The sequence below is a fragment of the Amborella trichopoda genome, chromosome 8, assembly GCF_054954075.1.
Source record: "Amborella trichopoda isolate Santa Cruz 75 chromosome 8, AtrichopodaSantaCruz75HAP2 v2.0, whole genome shotgun sequence".
Taxonomy (NCBI): domain Eukaryota; kingdom Viridiplantae; phylum Streptophyta; class Magnoliopsida; order Amborellales; family Amborellaceae; genus Amborella; species Amborella trichopoda.
In genome coordinates, this window is record NC_142343.1 from 3111008 (window position 1) to 3136971 (window position 25964).

General features: G+C 34.8%; 1 protein-coding gene across 1 annotated transcript; it reads left to right on the forward strand.

The window, feature by feature from the left end:
- Positions 1-12645: 12645 nt before the first annotated feature.
- Positions 12646-24024, forward strand: LOC18437771 (transcription factor MYB1). Its single transcript, XM_006847970.4, has 2 exons — positions 12646-13402; positions 22605-24024. The coding sequence occupies exons 1-2, from the start codon at positions 13189-13191 to the stop codon at positions 23552-23554; spliced, it is 1164 nt and encodes a 387-aa protein (XP_006848033.2). The 5' UTR covers positions 12646-13188; the 3' UTR covers positions 23555-24024.
- The last annotated feature ends 1940 nt before the right edge of the window (positions 24025-25964 follow it).

Genomic DNA, 25964 nt, shown 5'->3' on the forward strand with positions numbered 1-25964 from the left:
TAGGCAATCGGAACTGAATATACCAACTATGGGTATTGTTTGGATTTTGATAATAAAACATTTTATGATCCATGCTTCTATATATTCGGCATACTTATAATATTTGTATGAAAAGTCAGGATTATATAATTTCTTCCCTTGAGCTGGATTGCAGCCCCACTCATCATAAGAAAGTAATTTCTTAATCTGGATTTTGGAATATGCAATTACTCTAGTATTTTGTTGATAGTAATGGACAACAGATATCGATCCTGTTTCCATGAGGATTGCTTCATAATATTATCTAGTTTTGACTCTATTGGTTGGATTCAAATGGTTTATCAGGTATAATGGAGCAAGTTTGATAGGGTCCATATTCATATGGTGGTCATCAATGGTAATGTCTATAAGGTAGGCTCTTTCAATGTATGAAGACCGAGGAAAATTAAGCTTCTCGTTTGATTTGGATTGTGCTTGAGAATAAGCAAGAGTAGATGTATTAGCTTCTAGGTACGTGATTTGGTGGATAGGAGAATTGGAAGGTGAAAGGGTTGCCAAATGCGGGAATTCACCTTCAAATGGTATTATATTCAGTGGGCGTTTCTCATTGCGAGAATTGCTTCGAGAACCCATGAGAGTAGGTGGATGTGTAGAGTAGTATTATTTTTATTAGCTGCAAAGAGCTGTAGTGCAAGTGATAGTGGTGATTCCTCGTCATTGGCGTCAGTGTTGCCCCCTGCAAAAATTCACAGGTGAGAAAATCAAGAAGAGAATTGGAAGACCCGGGAAGATGTTCAATAGTGAAATCAAAAGCGGACAGGATAGCCTGCCAGCGAGCAAATATTTGTTTAGCAACAAGATTTTGGACATCTTTTTGCAGAATATCTTTAGCGGCTTTGCAATCAGTTCTAATGAGAAATTGTTGATTGAGAATATCAATTTGAAATTTTGTAACACAATGGACTATAGCAAGTAATTCTTTTTTTACCATAAAATAGTTTTGCTGGGTTGGGTTCCAAGCTTTAGAGGTATACCTAAGTAGTTGTTCCTGATTATCAATGTGTTGCTTGAGAATACCACCCAAGCCCAATTTCGATGCATCACATTCTATTATCTTGAAAGCAGCAGGATGGGGAAGAGAAAGGCAAACAAGGGTTTTTACCTTTTGTTTGATTAGTTGAACTGCTTTAGTATGAATGTTTGTCCATGGTAAAAGATGCTTTTTTAATCTATCATGTAAAGGTTTAGCATCTATAGCAAGATTCGGATAGAAATCACTAACATGATTTAAACATCCTAAGAACTTTTGAAGTTCTTTCTTATCGAGTATGTGATCGGGGAATTTATCAGCAAATTGTATAGATCGATCTATTAGAATAATGCTGCCAAGATGCATATTATGTCCTAGAAACCGAATATTGGTTTTAAATAAAGTTATCTTTTTTGCCGATACAACTAATCCAACATTCTGGACTGCATGAATAAAAGTATTAATATGTTTAATATGTTGACCTATAGATTCAGAAAAGATCAAGACATCATCAATACAAACTATCATAAATTGATAATAAGTGTTAAAGACATCATTCTTTATTTTCTGAAATTGTGATGGAGCATTTTTGAAGCCAAATGGCATTACATTCCATTCATATTGTCCAAATGGTACATTAAATGTTGTTTTATATTTATCTTGTTCTTGAATTTGTATTTGCCAATATCCAGATTGCATATCAAATTTGGAAAAGATACAAGCATTGGCTACTCTATCTAATAAATCTTTTTTATTGGGGATAGGATATCTAATCCATCTTAAAACTTTATTGAGAGGTTTATAGTTAATAACTAATCGAGGTACTTCTCGTTCTTTTTCAGCATTTTTATTGACATAGAAAGCTGCACAACTCCAAGGTGATGAGCTTGGTCGTATTAACTTTTTTGTTTGGAAGTCATCAATTTCTTTTCTACATATGTCTAATAAAGTAGTGTTCATTTGTATTGGTCTAGCTTTTGTAGGTATTTGTTTTTCATCAAATCCTTGTTCATATGGTAGACTAATACTGTGCTTTTTCCTTTCCCAAAAAGCATTGGGATGCTCACTACATATAGAGGTTTCTATTTATTGTTGAATTGATTGAATCTTTTGTTGGATCAAAGGATTATGTATTTGTTCTTCTATATATTTATCTTTAATTTCTTGTTTTAAAGCACAAAGAAATTTTTCTTTATTCTGTAACTGACTTTGGACATTATTGATTTCCTTAAATTTTGGTTTATGAATAAAGTCAAAGTGTATTGGTACATTTTGATAATTCGAAGATATTCCTGTTTGATCTATTGATAAAGGATATAGAAGTGTAAGAAATGGGACTCCAAGTATAACTGCTTGGCTTAGTCTTTTGACCATAATAAATGGTGTATTAATACATTGGTGATTATTACAGACAGAAGCATTGGATAATTTATAATTTATAAAGAGTCTACTACCATCTGCAGTATTTAATATTTGAGTTGTTTTGTCAAAATATTTTGATGGTACTAATCCTTCATTGATACAATTAAGGTCAGCACCTGAGTCTATTAGGGCTGAGGTTTGGAACTGATAATCTTTTGCAATGATTATAGTGACTTGAACAAACCATTTTTGAATTATAATTTTATCTATAAAATTGACAGAGGGAATTGTTACCAGATGAGGTTTGGCTTCTGAAGTTTCTGGTATATCACCTGGTGGATCAGGATTATATGTTGTAATAAGTTGATCGAATTCTAGTTCATATGTATCTGTCTCTTGTTTAGATAGATTTTGTACTTCTAAATTCTTAATTCTATTTTTTAATTAATGTACTTCTCTTTTGACTTCTTTGATTTCTTGTTTTAAATCTGAAATAGAAGGTTCTTTATGTTGAGAGGTATGTTGTTCACTTACTCTTTTCATAATAGAAGCAAAATTGTATTCATCAGGTGTTTTACTAATTGGAGGTGTTTTTGCTTTTTTTTTTTTTTAGGGTAATAAATTTAGTGATTACAGATCTTTTTTCTTCTGGATCTGTAATTTTCTCAATAATATATAATATTAGATTATCTTCTTAAGTAAGCATATGAAGATTATATGTAGGTATATGACAAGTACAATTAGTGTCTTTCATTGGATTGGATGATTCTGTATCTGTAGAAGAATCTGAAGAATCATGGGATTCTGTCCATTAAAGGTCATCATCTTGAATATGTTCTATATGTGATTCAGTAGAATCTGAGAATTCAGAATCATAATTGATTATATTATATAATTTTGATTTGATTGATTCATCTAAGTGTAATGATTCTATTTTCTTTTTTAATTTGCATTGGTGTTTGAAATGACCAACTTTTCTACATTTATAACATACTGGAAGTTTCTTTTTATTTTTTGTATTTGGAGAGAATTTGTTTATAAATTTTTGTTTAGACTTTTTATATTGTTTATGTACTTTATTGGATTTGGATTTATATTTGTCCTTTTTATATTTTTTTTTTTTCTTATATAACTTTTCGGGTGTATTTTTTCTATCTAAATGGTAACCAAATTGTTCACAGAAGTCATCAAGTTCTTTACGCTTAGTAATTTGTTGTTTATCTAACTGTCTTTTGAGTTTAAGATCAGTACATAAGGCTAATCCTTCAGCACATATTTCTGCTGAAAGTTCTCCAAGTGTATATGCTGAGTATACTATAATTTCATTATGTTTCTTTCTAAGTCTATCTTTGACTTTCTCTGCAAATAAGTAGGGTAGACCAACAATAAATTTTTCTTTCCAATAGTCTAATTGACAATCTTCTCTTATTAATAATCTTGAGAGAAAGACATCCTTATACCATTTATAATGGGATAATGTGGGACAATGAAGATTAGATAGCAGATCTTCTGATCTTGCTGCCAATAAGGCTGTACTTCTTATAAAATGTAATGTAATGGTATATATTAAGGTGTTTACTGCATCACTTTCAGTATAAATTATTTCTTGATTTTGCTCATTTCTGGCTGACCATTATCTTGTATTGGTAAGGATTCTATTTTTAGTTTCATCATCTATATAAAAATCCCACCATCCTCTTAACCAGCCAGTGAATCCATTAACTATTGCTTTAGCAACCTCTTGGTCTGGATTGCCTGTCATTTTGTTTGCAGAGGCAAACATGGTCATATGTCTCATGACATCTAATATTTTTAATTCAGATAAACCATCTATTGTCCAATTAGCTATTGATCTTCCTGAATAGGAAACAACTTGTTGTTTGGCATCTTCTTCAAGCTGGATATCAACAAGTGTAGGTCTTTTATAATATGGTAAAGCTGTAATTGGTTTCCATGTTTTACCATAGGCTATTCTGTTTATATCAATAGGTGTAGTATCCATAAAAGCATTTTCTTGGTTTTGTATGGTGTCTTCTATAATTGGTTCCACTTCTTGAAGCATCATTGTTTCATGCTCTGGTATTTTTTATTTTCTTTTATCTGAAGATTCTGGTAATGGAACATATATATTTAGTATAGGAATACTGAGTTTGGGAGAAGGAATTCCTTTAATATCTAATTGAGCTAATTTGGATATTAACTGATCCATTAAGGTTTTATTATTTTCACCAATATGAAATTTATTTTTATTATGTTCTGGAGATGGTTTAAACAGAACTGCTTTAGGAAGAGAAGGAGTTACTTCCTTAGAAATTAATCTTTCTATACGTTCTGCTTGTTTTCCTAAAGACTGCATATATAAATTAGTATAATTGTTTTGTTCCACAATATGGGGAATAAGTTCTTGTTTTTTACTTATTTCTTTAGGTAGGACTTTATATGGTGTAGCAATTATATCATATAGAGATTGTGATGGTTCTCCTTTACTTGATGGGGTTACTCCTTTGAGTATTATACTTTTTTCAGGAGGGTGTGTACTAGCAGTAGTAGTACCATCCGTACTAATGTATGTTTTTTCTTCTAAGATTTGAAGATTATCAAATGGAGGAATGTTTATTTTATGTTGAATGCAAATTTCTTGTAACCACATAAAAAATCCCTTTGTTTCTCTTTCTTTTTTGAGAAATTTATTATATTTTTTATGAAATAAATTTATTAACCTAAGTTGGAAGATTTGAAGATACCATTCCCTAATACCTTGATTTTCTAGAGAAAGATAATCTTTTTTAAGATAATCTATATTAGTTTTCTTCTTTTTTCTTGCTAACTTCTCTGCTATATATGTAACATATGTATTATTATTTATTTCTTTTTCTGTATCATCTTCTATTTGTAATGTAAGTATTTGAAATTCCTATATATATATATATATATATATATATATATATATATATATATATATATATATATATATATATATATATATATATATATATATATATGGCAGTGATTTCATGCAACGGTTGTATCATAGTGTAATGCAACAATCTTAAAAAACATGTTAGGACCATTTGTTTGATCCAAATTTTGAAATATACGCTCTTTTCATTCTAATGAACACTCAAAAAAAAAAAAAAAAAAATTGAAAACAGAATCTAGAAAGTATCTTTTTAGCCCCAGTAACATAGGCCGTCCATTTTGATAAGATTCTTAGATCTACACCTTAGAAGAATTTTATTCTTTTTCAATTTTTTTTAGATAGCTTTATTATCATTAGATGAACAATGTTAAAAAAAAAATTTGATTTTGAGTTTGGAATGACTAAGATCTTGAAATTCGCTAAATGAATGGTCTATATTCGCAGCTAGAGGGGACTCATTTTGACCGTATTTAGAGTTCAAATTATAAAAAAAAAAAAAAGAATTGATTATTGAGATGAAGAGAGTATGTGTACAAAATTTTGGGTCATATAAATACCACAAACATGATGTTTTAGAAGTGTGGTTGCATTATACTATGATACAACCCTTACATTAGATCATTTCCAATATATATAAATAGGGAAAAGATGGGATTAGCCCACTAGTTCATACGAACATATGAGCCCAATGTCACCGATTGATTTTGGACCGATCTAACGATCACGGATGTCTGGTTGTGTTTGAATTTTTGTTTTTTTTTCTTTTAAATCCAAATCACTTGAAATTTAGACGTGTGTTCATAAAAAATAGGTGAATCTTCAAAAAATATCAAAGAAATACTTTACATGCAATAATTAACAAAAATACCCCTGAAAAGTTTCAGGGGGTATTTTCGTTATTTTGTTTTTCCTGAATAAATTTTTTTATATTTTTATTAGGTGCGTCTTGATGAGAAGAAAATATACCTAAAATTTCAAGTGAATTGGATATGTAGAAAATAAAATAATTCAAGCACTACAAGACATCTGTGATCGTCAGATCGGCCTAGATTCAATCTGACCCGTTGGGTTCCTATGTTCATATAAGCTAGTGGGCTAATCTCATCTTTTCTCATATATATATATATATATATAAGTCCAAAATTTCAAGTGATTTGGATTTGTATAAAGAAAAATTAAAGTTCAAATACGAAATACAATCGTGATCATTGGATCGGCCCAGATTGAATATGGGTTATTGGGCCTATGTACAGTTGTAGGCTACACCAGTATTTTCTAATATATATATGGCAGTGATTTCATGCAACGGTTGTATCATAGTATAATGCAACAATCTTAAAAAACTTGTTAGGACCATCTGTTTGATCCAAATTTTGAAATATACTCTCTTTTCATTCTAATGAACACTCACAAAAAAAAAAAAAATGAAAACAGAATCTAGAAAGTATCTTTTTAGCCCCAGTAACATAGGCCGTCCATTTTGATAAGATTCTTAGACCTACGCTTAGAAGAATTTTATTCTTTTTCAATTTTTTTAGATGGCTTTATTATCATTAAATGAGCAATGTTAAATGAATGGTCTAGATTCGCTGTTAGAGGAGACTCATTTTGATCATATCTAGAGTTCAAATTAAAAAAAAAAAAAGAAAAAAGAATTGATTATTGAGATGAAGAGAGTGTGTGTACAAAATTTTGGGTCATACAAATACTACAAACCTGATGTTTTAGAAGTGTTGTTGCATTATACTATAATACAACCCTTACATTAGATCATTTCCCATATATATATATATATATATAGGGAAAAGATGGGATTAGCCCACTAGCTCATACAAACATATGAGCCCAATGTCACAGATTGATTCTGGACCGATCTAACGATCACGGATGTCTGGTTGTGTTTGAATTTTTGTTTTTTTTTCTTTTAAATCCAAATCACTTGAAATTTAGACGTGTGTTCATAAAAAATAGGTGAATCTTCAAAAAATATCAAAGAAATACTTTACATGAAATAAATTAACAAAAATACCCCTGAAAAGTTTCAGGGGGTATTTTCGTTATTTTGTTTTTCCTGAATAATTTTTTTTATATTTTTATTAGGTGCGTCTTGATGAGAAGAAAATATACCTAAAATTTCAAGTGAATTGGATATGTAGAAAATAAAATAATTTAAACACTACAAGACATCTGTGATCGTTAGATCGACCTATATTCAATCTAACCCGTTGGGTTCCTATGTTCATATGAGCTAGTGGGCTAATCCCATCTTTTCCCATATATATATATATATATATATATATATATATATATATATATATATATATATATATATATATATATATATATATATATATATACTCATAGTTGGTATTCATGTGGTGCACTACCAAAAAATGTGTTACCTATTCTCAACTACCAAGTATAAATGGACTTTGGGATAGTTTGAATCATAATGTCATAAGTTAGCTTTCTAATTATTATTTTATTAAACTAATTATTTTTTTATATGAGCTAGTTAATTATTATTTTATTATTTTTATTAAACTACCAAGTACAACATGCACGGCTTTCACAGAGTGAGCCAATTGTTTTCATTTTAGCCAAAACATTTTATACCCTCACATGAGTATACTATCCATTTTCTCTCTCAAATAACACGCAATCTAGGAGTAATTTTAGGACCTCAATTTTGGGATCTAACCTCTTCAAACCATAGACTAAAATCACTAAAAAAAATTCACAAATTGTTCTCTCTTTGTACTTGAAGAAAATAATATCTCAAGCTTAAATAGAGACCGTCCAATTTTTGGTAGGGTAAGATCTAAGTGCTAACAAACTCATAGTTCAAAAAATATTTTCCTTAAAAATAATAATCTAGTGATTATTAGGTGGTTCTCAAATTTTCAAATTGATAATATCCTCCCAAGTAGGTCTTCTAACCGAGCGAGTAGGTCTTGTGGGAGCACAGTATGCGTGCTCATTTAACTATAAAGAATACCAAACAAATACATTGCACCATAGGTAGGATTAGGAATACAACTAAGCTTTTATGTTGGAGACTACAAATGGAAAGTTGTTTATTCTTTGAGAGTGCAAACGATCAAATGTTGCACCTAGGCCGACAAACACTGAATATGGAAGCCCCGTGCTTCATAATGCGTCTTACTATAAATGTAGTTGCCAATTTTGTGGGTTTTTAAATTTTTCATATTATGGTAGTTTTCAGTATTAATTTCATGCTTCAAATTGGTTTTAAATTCACCAAAATAAGCAAAATTAGGAAGAGATGTTAAGATTTCAAATAGAAAAGCAGTTTAACGAATGATAAAATTATCACAATTAGTTAATTGGTTTTATCACTTGTTACGAATGATAAAACCACTTGATAACCACTTGAGAACTTTATCATTCGTAACAATTAGTTTTATCACCAAACCAAATTGGTTTTAAATTCACCAAAATAACCACTTGATAACGTAACAAGTGTTCAATGTTAGAACCTTCTTAAACCTGCCGTGCCTATTCAAACCAGCATAGGAAAAATCACGCAATTCAAATTCTAACCGCCCGGTTAGATTAGCCATTGGCAAGTTCTGGCTTCAACCAGTTTTAGTGAACAGGTTCGGTATTTTTAAAAATATTCAAAAAATATATAGAGTCCCAAAAATAAGGGATTTTGTTTGTAATATATTTTTTAATGAGAATCATCATTTCGGTTAAGATTGGAAATTGTTTTGGCCATTAATACTTATTTTTACAGTTTCCCATCTTATTTGAAAAAAAAAAAATTTAAAAAAAAAGCTATGCCTAAATCGATTCTTTAAAATCCATTTTTTTCATTAATTTTTAACTTCATTTGGATGTGTTTTATTTAATCATTCTTTAACTATACATTTTATATTTTATTAGATTTTTTTGTATTTTTAAATTTTTGACACTTTTTTTACCCCTCAGAAGTTGCCTGGATAGGCTGGTTGAACCGGTCGGTTTCTCAGTTAAGCCGATTGAACCGCTTCCGGCCCCATATGTCCGGTTAACTGTTCCGGTTCAATTTTTCCTACACCGATTCAAATACACTTTCTTGCTAAATCAAGACCATGATCCTCATTTTTTTCCCTCAACATTTTTTTTTTTTTTTTTTTTTTGACTTTGATAAAATCTCATACCTCTGGCCACCCAACTAACGCTTTTTCGAGGATATTTGAGCAGTCAATGCCATGCTTCCAACTGCCCAATTTCATAATCTAAATGATTCGGTATGATTGCGGTCATTAAAAAATTATATCATATAACTATTTATTTTTGGTTCAAGGGTCATGATAAGTTTTAGTAAAATTTTATGTTGGCTGTGTATCTAACACAACTCAATCCCTTTATTTGAGCATGGGACAGATTAATGGAAAGTTTAAAGTCCTCACCCTTGGGCATGGGACAGGTTAATGGAAAGTTTAAAGCCCTCACCCTTTTTAAACCAAAATTCATGTAGCTGACCCAATTAGTTGAGAAAATGCTTAGACAATGATGATGAATCATTTATTTTTTGTACAAAAAGCTCGCAATCCTTCCCAACCATCAGATCTCATATATAACAGCTAGGACTATGTTGCAAAATCTGAGAACAACTTTATTAGATTTTTTAGCACTTTGAGATTGGTCAATGGCACCACCAAATCACCCAGGTTTGCATTTAAAAACTGAGAATGATTGTAACTTCTTTGTACTAAAATTAAATAGTTCTATTTTTAAAAAAGTCTTGCCCATGGCAACTTGAGGTTGGAATTATAGTGCTCTTATGAAAAGAGAAGTGTAAGAACTAGCCCCTAAATAAAATTACACTATAGGCAGTGTCAAATGGATGAAGGGTGGAAACCAATTAGTGCACAAGCAAACGTATCACTAAGGATTACAGATAATCTCCACTATCCATCAATACTGTAGATTGAGTACCATACATATCTAACTGAGGGTATAGCTATTGATAAAGCGGAGTGGTAGAACAAGATTTTATTTTTTTTGGGGGTAAGTCAGTGGGGGAGATGGTCCCCCTACCCGTTTTTCATTAATGGTAATAGAAAAAGAGAACAACTCATAAACTTACAATCCTATAGTAGGGCATTTGCGCAACATCATGAAGTAAAGAAAGTGAAATACAATCAGGCGGTCTAATGCACCAAATGGTAGCTTCAAACAAAGTCATGGCCTTTTTAGTAAGAGTGATGGCCACCATATTGGCCTCACGGTAAATATGTGTGATGTGCCACGCACACCCAGTAAGTCTATGTCTGCAGTTGGTAGCAATAATGTGAAGACGCCATGGGGCTCTACATCTATCTCGAATGGAATTGATGAGTATGAGTCACTTTCAATTTGTAAAAGAAAGCAATCTAACTCAATGGCGAGATCCACTCTAGCTTGTAAAGCATGAAACTCAGCATAATTATTGGATGCGACTCAATGGGTTGTGTAATGCAACAATAAAGGATCCATCTTCTCTTCTGATGACCCCACCCCTTCTTGTGTGTCATGGGTTTTGGAGAGAAGCTCCAACAACATTGAGTTTGAAATGGCCTGGATGAGGGAAGAACCATGCAATCGGAATAGAGGATTTCGTTTTGTCTTGCCGCCATTTAATATGAAGATTATCTACTATGCCTTTTTCAGATATGTGAAAAGTCCACGCCCTAACATCTGCCATATCTGTAACATGTAGAGTAATCCTCCTGACAAGTTGTTCTCTCTTGGAAACCTCCCTCTGAAAAACCCGATGATTATACTCCTCCCAAAGCATCCAAATAGTGGTGAAGAAAAGGAACTGCCACATGTTAAGGAGTCCCACTTATTTGAACTTGTAGGAAATCCAAGTCCTCAATATATATGCCATGAGTTGGATTGAGCCATGAAAACGTTTGCCACACCTCCATGAAAGGGATCTCCAAATACCTTGCGAGAAAGAATAGTGAAATAATAGGTGGCAAACATTATCATTGTTAGACTGGCATAAAAGATATACTTGTGTCGTGATAATTCATCTCCGTTGTAATAAAGAGGAAGTGGGAAGTCATTGATGGAGAGCTAACCAAGAAAACCATTTTGCTCTGGGATGGTAATGCGAAGCCCATATAGCCTTGAAAGTCGGCTGTGGAGTGCACCGTCGTCGAATATGATCCCATACATCTTTAACTCAGAAGAAATCATTGGCAGAATGGATCCAAACCAAGAAGTCTCTCTGGGGGCATCGAGGGAATGTGAAGGTTGCAATCTCATTCCAAACTCGAATAAGAGGGTGAGGTATAGGAGTGGGATCGCTCAATTCTTGAGAAGAGACTTGCAAATAGTCTGTCACTTTTGGCTTGGCAAGAACACCCCGATCTCTGTGTATTTGATCTCCATAAGATTCTCAGATAGATTGTTTAAAGAGCAGTAGGTCTGCCCAGAAATCCACCAAACGACCATCCCCGATAATCCATCGGACATTATGTCTAATATAAGACAAACCCAATTGGATGTCCTTCAATTCATTAGAACAATTCCTCCACTTGATCACCCAAATGAATGTGTCTTTAAAGTATATGTACTTGAAGAAACATGATATGAGGGACGAAGGGTTGGCGACAAGTCTCCACGCTAGTTTCATCATTCCCGCAATATTAAACTCTGATATCTCAAGAATCCCACGTCCTCCTCTGCAGTAAGCAGACAAACATTCTTCCATTTCACCAAGTAGACTCATTTCTTCTCAACTGAGCCAGTCCATAGAAAATTGCGCCACAACCTCTCTACTGCATTGCATGTACGCTTAGGAAGAATAAAACATAGAATCCACAAAATTGTTGAGGATCTAAGAACATAATTCAATAGTTATAAATGACCTACATAAGAGAACGACATGGCTTGCAGAGTCCCAATCCTGCCTATGATTTCCCCCACCAGGCTATTGCAATGATTATGCTTTAAACTCCTATGAAATAGTGGCAATCCCAGATATCGTACGCGTCCAACTCTCTCCTCTCCATCCATCATCTCAATGGATGGCCGATGACCCAATGGACTATGGGAGTACTATTTTTTCCATAGTCCAGTGATTTAGGGTGCACCATGTTATTTAAGCGACTCAGCCTTATTCGCCCTGTACATTCACAGTTGTGGAAATTATTCCGCCAAAAAATGAATAGCGCGTTACGAAAGGGCATTATTCTAAGAGTTCAGTAGCCGCACCAAAACGGTACAATCTGGACCTTCCACAGCACAGATTAACGGTGTTAAATGTACTAGTGGGTGCGCTTACTAAAATAGTTTAGTGTAAAAACTATTAACAAATAAAAAATAAAAATTCAGCTGGCGTTGTATACTCTGTAAGTTGCAGTTGGGCCGGTTAGTTTCCCATGGCGCCGCCGCCTTGTGTCTGAAGAGAGAGGAAAGTGCGAGAGAGTTTAGAGAGAGAAAGAGAGTCAGAGAGAGAGAGAGGGGATTATAGTCTTAGAGACAGGAGGTTTAGAGAGAGAAAGGGCGAGGAGGGAGGTTTGATAGAGAGAGAGAGGGAGAGGGTTTGTAGTTGTGTGCAGAGAGAGAATGAGGAGAGAGAGAAGAGGGTGAAATAGGGATTGCAGTTGTGCTTAGGGAGAGAGAGCTAAGGATTGCAGAGAGAGAGAGAGAGAGGGTTTTCAGTCTTGAAGAAAGAGAAAGATATTGCAATCCAAGGATATCGAATTGTGCAGCTAGAGATAGAGAGTGAGAGAGGTATTATAGTCTGTACACATTAGAGATACAAGGATTGCAGTCTTACAGAGAGAGAACATGAAGAGATTGTAACTGTGCAACGAGAAAGAGATTGCAGGTGTTGCATTTCGAGAGAGAGAGATATAGATTGCAGGTGTTCCGTTGAGAGAGAAAGAGGGAAATGAAGAGAGAGAGTAAAATGAACGGTTCAGATGAGAGAATCAAGGGCCCCTGGTCCCCTGAAGAAGATGCAGTTTTGAGTCGTCTTGTGAGCAAGTTTGGAGCGAGGAACTGGAGCCTGATCGCAAGGGGTATCCCTGGTCGCTCTGGTAAATCATGTCGACTTCGATGGTGCAATCAGCTCGATCCCTGTGTCAAAAGAAAGCCCTTTACTGGTATAATCCACGGCTCGCTTCTTTGTTCTAGGGCTTCTTCTTCCTCTTAGGCCATTACCCCCTCTTCATTCGGCTTTTCACTCTTCATTGCTATTTCTCTTGTTTGCTTTTTACTTTTTTTGCATTTCCATTGAGTATCTGATTCCTCTGCGTTCGTGTATTTCGATTCAGTCTCTGATTATATTTAGGTTTGTTCATTTCTGCTGGGTACCTGATTATTTTGGATGCATTTATTTTCTGTTGGGTGTCTGATTATTTTGTATTTGGTGTTTGCTTTGTTGGTTATAATCCTTGAAAGCTATGGTCGAATGGTAGTGTATCATGTAAATTCTTTAGTGATAAATGGAGTATTTTGTTGCATAATGTTGCGATTTTGTGGATGGATAGTTTAGATTTTAGTTATGTGTTTGTGTTGGATCAATGTGGACCTTTATGTTTGAAACAATTTTCTACGTTGCACATTCTGCTTATCAATGTTCACTGAGCATTTCTGTCACTTCAAGAAATGTTTTCTTGTGCTGGTTTTAAATGGAGATTCAGTTGTCTTTAATCATCTTCTTTTTCTTTTCTGGCGTGTTTTATTGTTTTGCGTGGTTATCCATGCAGCTTTGTGTAATCTTTAGGAATATAACCATAAGAAATGACAGCTGCTTGGAAAATAGCATTGCTTTATCTCAATCAATTTGGTTGGGTTTTTTTTTACCCCTTAGCTTTTGCAAACTTATGTACTAAGTTTCCTACACAGTTGTCTTTCTTTTTTCTTTTGTTTTTTTAACCCTTTGCTCCACTTATTTTCTTTCTAATTGTTTTGTAGGCCTAGAAAAGACCAAGCTAGTTATCTTTAAAGTGGAGGCGATCTGTTTATATCTCTATAAAACTTTGGATTTCTTTGCTTGTTGGTTTTCGAGATACAATTTTCTATTGTCAGGTTACTTGTTGATTTGTGTTTTCGTGCAGAATATTATGACATGCTTGCAGTTATGTTGCATTATGTCGTGATAAAATCATATTCTGTCTCATCAATGGGTACTTGAAATTTCAAGTTTATATCTTTGTCCTTGGGAGGATCAGACTTTTACTATGATAATAAACAACAGTCATTAATTTGAAGATTCTGGAGGGCCTATGGCCATCTTTTGGCGCTTTGTCTTACTGAAAAAAATTTCCCTGATATTTTTGTGATAGTCATTGTTTATGAAGTTCATCAACCTGATTAGTTGTTCTGTGGATGAATTTTTATTGTGTTTTGCATTTCCTTGATACACTCATCTTTGGATTCCTAATGTATATCCAATGCTCTGAATTTAATGCACATATGCCATTATCCATTTTCCACAATTTTATGGGTAATGAGCCATAATCTTATACACAAGCTACACTTGGACAAAAGTTTGGTTATTAGCTTGTTGATCATGCAATCAGCAAGTGATGCCTACTGGTGCTGTCAAAGCCAGTGCCTTTGAATAATGATTAGAAAATCCTAATTGTAATTTGAGCTAATTGTGAAATGCCTTTGGAATTTCTGGAGGAAATTCGGATGAATACCCTTTCAGATTGCTTTCAAAATTCAAATTAAGTGACAGCCTAGGAAGAGACTTGGATGTGAGGCCCATCCATGCTTTACTGCTAGCAATATGGTTGCCATTCTGATTTGTAGTTCAAGAAGACACCATTCTTTAGGGTCTTGGGTGTGAGGCCCATCCACGCTTTTCTGCTAGCAATATGGATGCCATTCTGACTGGTAATTTGACGAAGACACCATTGTCTCTGGAGATACTTTGGCTAAAAATTAGCCTTAATTTTGTTCTAAGATGTTTTAAAGAAGTTTTAGAACAAAAAAGTATCTTGTTTTGAAGACTTGGTATCAATTCCATTGATGAGCTTGTCATAGTTGTATCAGAAACAAATGAAGAAATTACCTGCTTGCTGTTTTGGTGAGGTATATAATTCCCCTCATTAAGGCCACACCTACAAATCCTCTGAATCTACTACATGTCCCTTTTCTGTATGTTAATTGAAGTCCTAGAAGGTTCAAGAATTTATGAAGTAACTCCCTTTAGAGTGGAAGGATCAGGATAGCAAAATTTTTCCTACTAGAATTGAATGAATTTTGTTAACCAAAAGCCAATTTTGGGCTTGACGTTTGTCGTCTCAAATGTATATGTGGCTGTTTCTCTTCTAAATTGATCTGGAGGTATTTCATTGGAGTGTGAAGCCTTTCTATGGTTTTTGCTTCTGAGTAAATATTTTTGAATGCCACAAGATTTGGAGATACTCAGGGATAGGCTTGGTACACCTGCATTTGAAGTGTCATGTTAAGGGAGATCTAGGAAAGGATGAGGTTAAGGGTTGAAAATGGTTAGCAAGGACAGTTTGGGATTGACTAAATGTGTGATAAGGATAAATTGGAGAATCATTAATAAATTGATAGTAATCATGTTTTTGTGTAAAAATGTTTTTCATGATAAAAATATGTATTCCTCTAATTAAAATTGTTTTTGCATTATCTTGAATGTTCGTAGGCCTTTGTTATCTTCATTGTTTGGTCAAGGACAAGATGTTGGGGTTTCTCTGTCCATTGAATATAATATATGGACTTAGAAGGCTGTTTATCCGTTGTAGCAGTATAATGATCGCTCACCATGCTCCAAAAGAACTATTTCTTCAAGTGTTTTATTCTGATGACTTAAGATTTTTCTTGTCTTTTATTTTCTTTTCTTTTCATAGTTAACGCAGTCATCTAAAATAAATGCTGTAAATCAATATTGGCTTTAAAATCCAAACGCAGAGGATATGTACTAGTCAACTAGAAACTCTTTTTGTCTAGTTGGTGTATGTGGGAACTTGTCAGTGACAGAAAAGTCAAAGAAAGAACTGATGCTCATTTTTTGTTGTACTGGCATTTGATATTGCTCAAATCAACGTCATTTTGATACACCATATTTCTGGTATATGCTAAAATGATATACAGAGAATAATAGATTACTTTAGGAAGTTTCTCTTGTTATGTAGCATTTGTGGATCAATATAGGCCCATTATTGCTATGGCTTATAATATCCACTGTTTCTATGACTCCTTTGTACCATAAGTTTCATTTGAATGGAGATCCATTACCTTTGAAGTTTAGCAAGAGTTTGTTAGTAGAAGATGTTGAATTTCCATTCATCGCCCATTAATCTTCATCAGTATATATGATCAAACAACAAGGCATCTAAGTTATGGGCCCCTACTCCATATCATCAAGGATGCTGTGTTCGAGCTATGAGTGTACTTCGTTGTATTTTTATTTATTGAATAACGTACACATATATGTGTAAATATCTCTATGATGATTTTTCACATTTATTATCATCATCATCCGAGCCTTATCCCAATTATTTGGTATCAGCTACACGAATCATGTTCCACCATTCTGCTCTATAAAGGGCTATGCCCTCAGTCAGACTATAAGTCACCATATCTCGTCGCACTACTTGCATTCATGTCTTTTTTGGGCCTTTCCCTTGCTCTTTTTAGAGCCTTCTACTTGAACCAAATTGCCCATACTAAATGATATTCTTCTAGGTCGACTGTACATAGCCAGACCACCTAGTCTATTTCCCCTCATCTTATCACCTATTGGAGCCACCCTTAAGTTCTCTCGAATGTATTCATCCCGAATTCTATCCTTTATTGTCTTGCCACTCATCTATGACAACATCCGCATCTCAACTACACTCATTCTATGAATATGTTGTTTTTTGACCACCCAACATTCCGTCCCATAAAGCATAGCGGGTCTTACAACCGTCCTATAGATCTTTGCCTCAATTTCATTTGTATATGCGATGATTACATAAGACTCCGGAAGCACATCTTCACTTTCTCCATTCGACTCTAATTTTATGCGTGACATTTTCCTCAATCTCTCCATTCTTATGTATTATCAACCCAAGAGATTGAAGATATTGTCTTTTAGGCACTCCTTGGCGATCAATCTTAACTAATTCCTCGTTTCTACTCGTATTATTACTGAACTTGCCTTCCATATATTTTGTCTTAGTTAGACTAATTTTAAAACTTTTTTATTCTAGGGTATCCCTCCAAAGATCTAAGTTGTGTTGATATTGTCTCTAGTCTCATAAATCAAAGCTATGTCATCCGCAAACAACATACACCATTGTACATGATCTTGTAGATGCTTAGTTAACTCATCCATAACCAAAATGGGTAATGTTTGGGTGAATCAGAAAATTTTGGGTAGAGCCGGATCTAAATGTTAACTAGGTAAACATCCTATAGTAAGAGTAGTAGTTGTGAACCTTGTAGACCATCCCCATGGGGGTGGTGAAGGGAGGGCCCAAAGAGATATGGGCTCAGTGTTTACCCTAGGTGTAGGCCTACTGTAACTAAAAACTCACTTATCTCTCCACTAGTTGTCCTCACACTAATAAGCCCTCCCTCCTACATATATCTCACCGTGTCTATATATCCTCTAGAGAATCCTTTCTTTTCGAATACCCACCAAATTACCTCTCTAGATACCTTATCCAATGCTTTCTCTAAATCAATAAAGACTGTGGAGATCTTTTCTCCTCACTAAATGAATTTTTATGTTGTTGCATGTAATGGTTGCAGTGGTTTCTTCATGTACTGTTCACCATTCACTAATTTTGCAAGTCTGCTAGGGTAACCTTAGGATAATGGTAGCTGGCTATTTCTCATGTGTTCTAAGTGTACTTTTTTTCCAGCTACTATGGATATTGAGTTATTTCAAGGTATGTGACATAATTATATTCCTCCCTTGGTGAAACTTGTGAGATTCTTGCATTTTGAATGAGCTCATCTGCATTTAGTCTGATCAAAGTCTAAACCAACATGCTGCATTTTTGTTATATCTTAAGTCAAAAAAACATAGTGTACGACACACTTGGGTCTGTCTATGATCTATTTCTTCTATTTTGTCTTAATGAGGCTGGAGTCATATCGTTTATCTGATAAGGGACCATGAGTATCATTCTTTTTATCAATTTTACCAATTATAGGTTGGAAATAACCATCTAATATAGTATATGTACCAATGGCAGAATCACCCATCTACTCAACTCACCAATTTTAGGATAATTAGCTACGGTTCAAGTGACTGGAAGTTGCTCGTATGGCACAACATATACAAAACATAAAGGGATGAATGTGAATGTCAACCTATTGATAGTTTCCAACCTCCCAACATCAAACATTATCATTCTTACCATAGTTTTATTTCTTTATACCTAGTATTTTCATAGTTTTGACTTTCCTTACATCTGATTGTGATGGAAGTGAGACATTTTTTGGGGAAATTTATCAAAATAGCCATAAGAGAAGAACTATTTAACATTTGGATTTATTCCAATTCATGATCATGTGTGTTTTGATGGCTATTTTGAAATTAACCAAAAGATATAGGTAGAATGTTAAGTAATTCATTTATCAAGATAATTTCCCTTCTTATAACATGAATATCCAAGGGGAAATACATCTCGTCATGAAGAGTGAAAATCCTCGTTTAGGTTTTCATTGGAGCCTTTTAGAGCAAACCAAGAGATGGATCATTCAAAACTTTATTTTATTTTTTATTTTGATTTTAATAGATTCAAGATGATCGTGCTAAGATTATTTAGAGCGAGCAGATCGGGACTGGAAGACGAAGCGAGAAATTGTCGTATTTTTGTTTTATTTTTTCCTATCTAGCTTACTTATTTAATTTTTAGTAAGTTTTTTGTCTTTTTTGTGGTTTGAATGAGTTGTTTAGGATAAGCATGTGAGATAGGGAGGTTTCTTTTATAACATAAAGAGGTTTATTTCTACCTTTTAAAAAAAAAAGAAAAGTAGTTTTTTTTTTTTTTTTTTTATAATAATAAGGTGAAGAAGATTATCTTTTAGAAAGATAAGGAGTTTGTTTTTCAGTTGGGAGCATCTTTTAGAAGGCAAGAGTGGTATATAAAAGGTAAATGTGAATGTAATGGGACGGGGGTCATGTTTTGGGGTTGAATGAAATTTGATGTGCAAGAAAGAGTTTAATATAGAAGGAGGCTTTTTCTCTTCATGTTTCTCTTTGGTGGTGCGTGGTAGAGCTCTCAACTCTCCTTGTTTGTGCCCTTTTCCTTGCGTTTTCTTCTCGGTCATTCTTTCTCTCTCTAGATCATGGTTGTATTGCTTGTTGTTGACTGTCGGTGCCCACAGCTGCATCAATTTGTACATCAGATTGCTTGCATGAAACATGGAATTGACACACTAAGCAATGTGCAGTACGTCTTAGTTGCAGGGTTGTTAAGATTCTTTTGGCATTACAGGAACATTACTTTGTAAGCATTCCCACTACCGAAGCCTATGGTTTTCTGGTAATCCTAACAAATATTATCTCTTTGCCACTCAAGTCCCACTCCCATAGACTTTCTAAAGTAAACTATAGTGAAAAACTATAAAACACAGACATGTGTATATCGACCCTCTCAAACCAGAAATGTGCAAGAAAATTATTTATGCCTTGCCTGAAAGCTGCATTGGGAGAGTTTTCATTTCTTGAGATAAAATTTTTTTTTAAAGGAAACGGCTCTCTTAGGAACTCAAATTACCTTTTTGCCACAATTGAACTTGCAAAATAAATAGCCAACAAGGCAGTAACTTAATTGGGACAGCACTGAGAAAGGTTCTGTGATCCTTAATCTGGGAACATTCCACAGGGACTGCCTACATATACCTACCTTCTTGTAAAAGATCATTCCTATTGAACTTTTGCTCTGACTAACCTGTTTTATGAACACCGTTAGGATTCACCAACCTAGTCATTTTCTCTCTGCTGTTGTTCACATGGTTTTCTTTTTTGGCTGATCACTCCTAAATGTTCTCATCCTCTATCTTCCTCTTCAATTAATTTTAGCATTCTTTAGCAGCAGTCTGTAGTACCTTTTCCCTCACAAACTTCTTTGGTATTTCTTATGAGTGGTGCGAACCTCTTGGATTCCACTTTTCATATCAATTTTGACACACCCTCTTATTTAACTTCAATCACGCATGAGCCAACTGCCCCCGAGCACCATTCCTGTAACCATAGGGCTAAAAGTCTAAGAGAACCATTTACCAAACTAGAAGCAAATTATTACTAACTATCAAATTTCACTGATGAATCCATCTTTGGTCCATCAGTGTGGAATCCGTTACACAAAAATCCAAATGCCAATTGATACCCCACTAATGTCAGATGATGTGTTCAAACCACTGAGCTTGCTTAATCTATTGTCAAATCTGTAAAGCAGCTAAAGCTATTGAAGGCCATCAAAGTGATCTTGTTAGATAATGAGGGAACAAACCTTTTTATTAATGAGTAGACAACTGAGTTCAGCACTGGTTTTTACATTAGGAGATCAATTCGGTTACAATCTTATGCCAAAACGTCCCATAGATAAATTTCCATGATTTAAGGTCCAATTCCTTGCATGTGCTACAATTGAACACTAGCAGTAGAATGTCCTTCTGCCCTAGATATTTTTGTGGATTGTTCTATATGATTTTTGCAGCAAGTAAATTACCAAATTCATATTTCAAGGCTGGAAATTTAGTCATCCTTAATGACACAATTCATAAGATATCTTATTAAGAAATGATATTTTCCCTATAAGTCTTATCTCAAGTACTTATATGGATAACTATTTGATTAGAAATGTGGTACTGTTTTTGTCGTGGAATGTGTGCTTTTGAGTCTTAAATTAATGCTAATAGCCTTTATTGTAGATGCATACCTAAATTATGATGGATCACATGATTCCATATAATCTTAGTTTTAACTTATGACATCATTGTTGCATTATCTACTAGCTATTGCGATTTCCCATAAAGCATTTAGGAAATATATTTGATGAATAACGATAATATTATCCTTTAGGAATGCCACTTTGTGATGCTATGATATTTTCATCAACAAGCATTTTCTCGGAGTTGAGACTACAGAAATTATTTTGGCTTTGATCAGTGTTACATGGGTATTGAATCTGGTGTCAGTATCTGACACATGTCAAAGATGTCTGTCATGGCCAAAAGAAAAACACGCAAACATGAACATACACATATTTACTATTTTCATCTATTTACTATCTTCCTTTTAGGCTCTTATTATCCTGGGTGGACCAGCACATGGAAGGGTTTCCGTGAGTTTTGAGGAGCATGAGCAGCGGAAAGGTTATCCCACCTTAAGGGCTGTTGTACCAAACTCCCATTGAAATATGATATACCCCCTTGGGAACCTACTCTTTGAAGTCGAAGATATTTGCGGCTGGACTTTGTTCATGGAAATTCAATCTTGAAGTTCTAGCACAGAGATCCTTTTATAGGAGTATCATTTTTGTAATGTGGTTTTGAAAAAGTTCTGGTCCCCCCCCACCAATCTCTCTCTCTCTCTCACACACACACGAAACTTAAGCAAAGCCTCTTGACAAAAGCTTAATTTCTTGGATTTGAGAGCTCTACTTTGTAGTTCTTAAGCATCCAGTTTCATGTGTATTTCCTCTTTGGTTGGAATCCTTTGGCATTGTTATCTATAACTTGGAATCAATAACCCTTAAAAACAAGGCTCCTACTCTTCTTGATGAGGAGCTTTGTAAATACCTTAAAATACATAAATAATTATGCAGTAGAATGATGTAAATTTATTTACAAATTTAATGGGTATGGTGCTTCTAATCTTTATATATTAGTTCGCTAGAGATACTCATTCCAACTTTTGAGCTTCAGATTCAGGACCCCATGTTACCTGCCACAAGGGGAAAATCATGGCACTACAAACATATATTAAAATTATGGTTAACTGCAGCTGAAACCTGGTTAACTCTCATCCAAAACAAAATGAGTATATAATGGCTTTTATCTTGTGGTGCTTATGATGCCCTGCAGCTTTCTCCGGGTTTATAAAACCTTTCACATAGTTTGGCCCTTTCCAAATTTTTAAATCCAACATTTGGCTGAATTCCAGTCATGGTAAAATTCCTAGTTCGAGCCATTTTATCCTTTCTGAAACTTCTATCTAATGATCTTTTTATTTACAAAACTTCAAGAAAAATCATTCCAAAACTTCAAATTTCAAACTTTTCGTACAGCTTCTAATAGACTATTTAACTCATTTGATTCAGCAAAGTGAGTACGTTACATGCATCTTTCAGATACTGACTTGGGCAAAAATTATTGCAGAGGAAGAGGATCGAACCATAGTTGCTGCTCATGCAATCCATGGGAACAAATGGGCTGCCATCGCGAGGTTATTACAAGGAAGAACCGACAATGCAATAAAGAACCACTGGAACTCTACCCTAAGGCGCAAGTGCCTCGAGCTTGAAAAGCTGAATAGAGCTGGCCTTGAGAGGGTCCCTCAACAATCACCGTACCAATCACCTAATGAGAACCTATCAGCAGATTCTTTCAAGTCTCTTGATGAAAGAGAAGTAGCTAACTGTGAGAATGCATCCAACCAACATGAAGACAAAGCCCAAACAAAAGACACAACCAATGTGGGTGAGGAGGCTAAAGTTGGTCCAAATCTATTCAAGCCAGTACCAAGGTTAAGTGCGTTTAGCCCATACAACTCCACCGATGGCCCTGTAAATTCACCATCTCTCTCAAGATTGGGCTCACTTAGGTTCCCTTCAATCCTAACATTGAAACCCGATAATGGGTTATTCCAAATGGTTAACGATGTTTGTGGTGGACCTCGGGTTCCTGTAAGATGTGGGCACGGGTGTTGTGGAACCGAAAACCATAAGCAAAGCACCAACTCTTTGTTGGGTCCTGAGTTTGTTGAGCATCTTGAACCCCCTTTATCTGCTCATGAGTTTTCTTCAGTAGTTGCAGAGTTGGGCAAGCTTTCCTGGCCTAAGAGTGGTGGCCTAGAGATTGGCAGCCATGACTTGTATAGAACTGAAAATGGTCATGTGGGTTTTCCCCCAAAGAATGATGCTGATCAGGTAAGCTTGATTGGGTCCCAAAATGAAGCTATGAAGATTGATGGGGAAGAGGCAAATGGGTCACTGCATAATGACTATGGAGATGGGGATAAGCTTGTGAGCATGATGAAAGAGATGCTTTCATCTCAGATTGCTAAACATGCTCTAGTGATGGCGGCACAAGTTGACGGGTTAAGCTAAAAGGGTGCTTATTCTGATTCCAATGATTTTGGAACTGGTTATTGAAATTGTATGGTACTTGTAGAGCTTTATAGGAGAGGGAAATTAGACAAGGGGAGGTGGCATTTTTAATGTAGAAAGCACTGAGGAAGCATCCAAGTACTGAACAGGAATACTGCCTGAGTAGGAGACTGGTAACTGAGGTCTCGGGAGTGAACGAATAGGACCAAGGAATGTGTAACATACTAAGAGTAAGTTAGTGAACAGTGTCTTGATCTTAGTGTTTGGATGAGTAAGAAAATGAAAGCTGTGTTTGAGAGAGAGAGAGAGAGAGTGTGTGTGTGTGTGTGTGTGAGAGAGAGAGAGAGAGAGGAATTATTGGGGGTAAGACAGAGAGAACATATGTTTCAGGTGTAATAAAGTGATGGAGAGCAAGAGACAACATATGTTTCAGGTGTAATAAAGTGATTGAGAACATGATCGTCTTGCAATCTTCTTGGTGTTCATAGCCTGCTTCTCTTTTATCTCCCCCTTTTTCATTTGTGTATCCTATTTGGTTTTGGGAGCAGATGCCTTCTTTCCATACTCTTGACTGATTAGTTTTTGGATTGCATTTCTTATCTTCAGTCAATCTTGCTGCCATCTATTTTTGGTCCAACTTCTCAACTCTGATACCACAGTCAACCTTGCTGCCATCTATTCTTGGTCCAACTTCTCAACTCTGATACCACTAAAACATTGCTTAAGGACTATCCAAGCAATGGCTATCGCCTTCATTCTCTTTAATCTCTGCCAATGTCATTCTCTTTAATCTCTGCCAATGTTGTCAAACTCGCTTCGGCCGAAGCCTTTGGATTTTAGGCTTAGACCGTAGCGAAACAAAGCCTGGTGTTGGTGTTGCTGCTTTGGTGAGATATAAGCAGCTTCGGGATGCTTCGGTCATATTCAGGTTTGATTCGGGCCAATTTGGCCAAAGCTTCTTCTCTTTGGGAAGAAAAGGAAATCTATATAAGAGTATTTTTTTATTTTTTTAAAAAAAATATTTTTATTTTTTCATTATTTTTATATATTTTATATATAAATATTTAATTTATTTATATTAAATAATACAAAAACCTTTTCCGAATCAGTTGAAGTATCGAATTATTTTATTTTTCTCATCGAACCGAAAAAGATTCCGGAAGGAATCTGGCAAAATTAATCTCCCCACATGTTATGCCTTCAATAAGGAGCAAACAATGGCATTATGCAAGAAATGTCTTACAAAGTTAAACTCATTTGATTGCAAATTCCAAACATGAACATGTTTTAGAAGTCTCAACTGAGAGCTGCCAAACCCACACCTTATGGCTTTCGGTAGTATCCCGCAACAAAGAAGGTTAGGTCGGTGAACCACTTGGGCAACCTGGCAAACTGTTGGTTGACATGGCTCGAATCCCGATCTAGACCCTATAGGTTGGATCCAGGCCTGGATCTGTATCCAGCTCCGACCTATTCCGGTCCGGTTGGGTTCAGGTCAATATTATATTACGTATATCTGACCGGGACCTAAGCTCGCCTGTCCAATGGAATCTGGAACTGACCCACTTGCACTCTTGGGAATGAAAATTCTTAGTTGGGATGAACTTTGAACACAACACTAAAGATTCGGATGAAATAAAGTCGGACATAATATAAAGTAGCTTTTGCAAGGGTGACTCTTCAGGTCAGTAATAAACACCACATACGCAGGTTCTTCAGTTGTATTCATAACAGTAAAATATTGGGTCCCATGAGCTCTTTTGTGCTTTCAAATACAAGATGGGGAGGCTAAACATTTGGAACTTAAAAGTCGCTTCTCCATAGTGTCGCATCAAATAACTATGTCGAATTTCGTGCCCAGAGTCGAATTGGCTATACAGATGGGTTGTTTCCCCCTTCAATTGAAAGTGACTCCTCACTTTTTTAATAGGTCATGAGTGGGAGCGGCTAATTACCAATATGAACTCGTTAACCGTTCATGGTCGATTTGTTATATTTTTCGTGAGGTTAATATACTAGTTGATGTACTTTTTAGGAAGACTATAATTTTTTTAGATGCGACCATTTGATGTTGCATAATTGTTTTATTGTAAGATTATAAAATAATATACTGTAATTTATTTTATGCTATTAATAAAAAAAATGGATAGAAAGCTTTCTCCATCACTGATTTACTAAAAAAAAAAAACTTCAATCTCCTCATGGTTTCTATTTGCATTTTAGAAGCTTTTTAGCCTATGAATCCAGGCATCACATGGAACACAATCGTAAACAGGAAATGACATCACCACTTCAGGCATCTGTGTAACTCCCTTGATTTCATTACAATGAGGTGGCTAAAAAGCTTCTTAACTACTCTCTCTCTCACACACACACACATATCGTTATTGTTCCACTAAATCGTTCTTTA

What these genes read in the sequence shown, in the direction of transcription:
- LOC18437771 (XM_006847970.4), top strand. Translation starts at nt 13,189, where the DNA reads ATGAAGAGAGAGAGTAAAATGAACGGTTCAGATGAGAGAATCAAGGGC. An exon ending in CAAAAGAAAGCCCTTTACTG is followed by an intron (nt 13,403 to 22,604) that starts GTATAATCCACG and finishes AAATTATTGCAG; the next exon opens with AGGAAGAGGATCGAACCATA.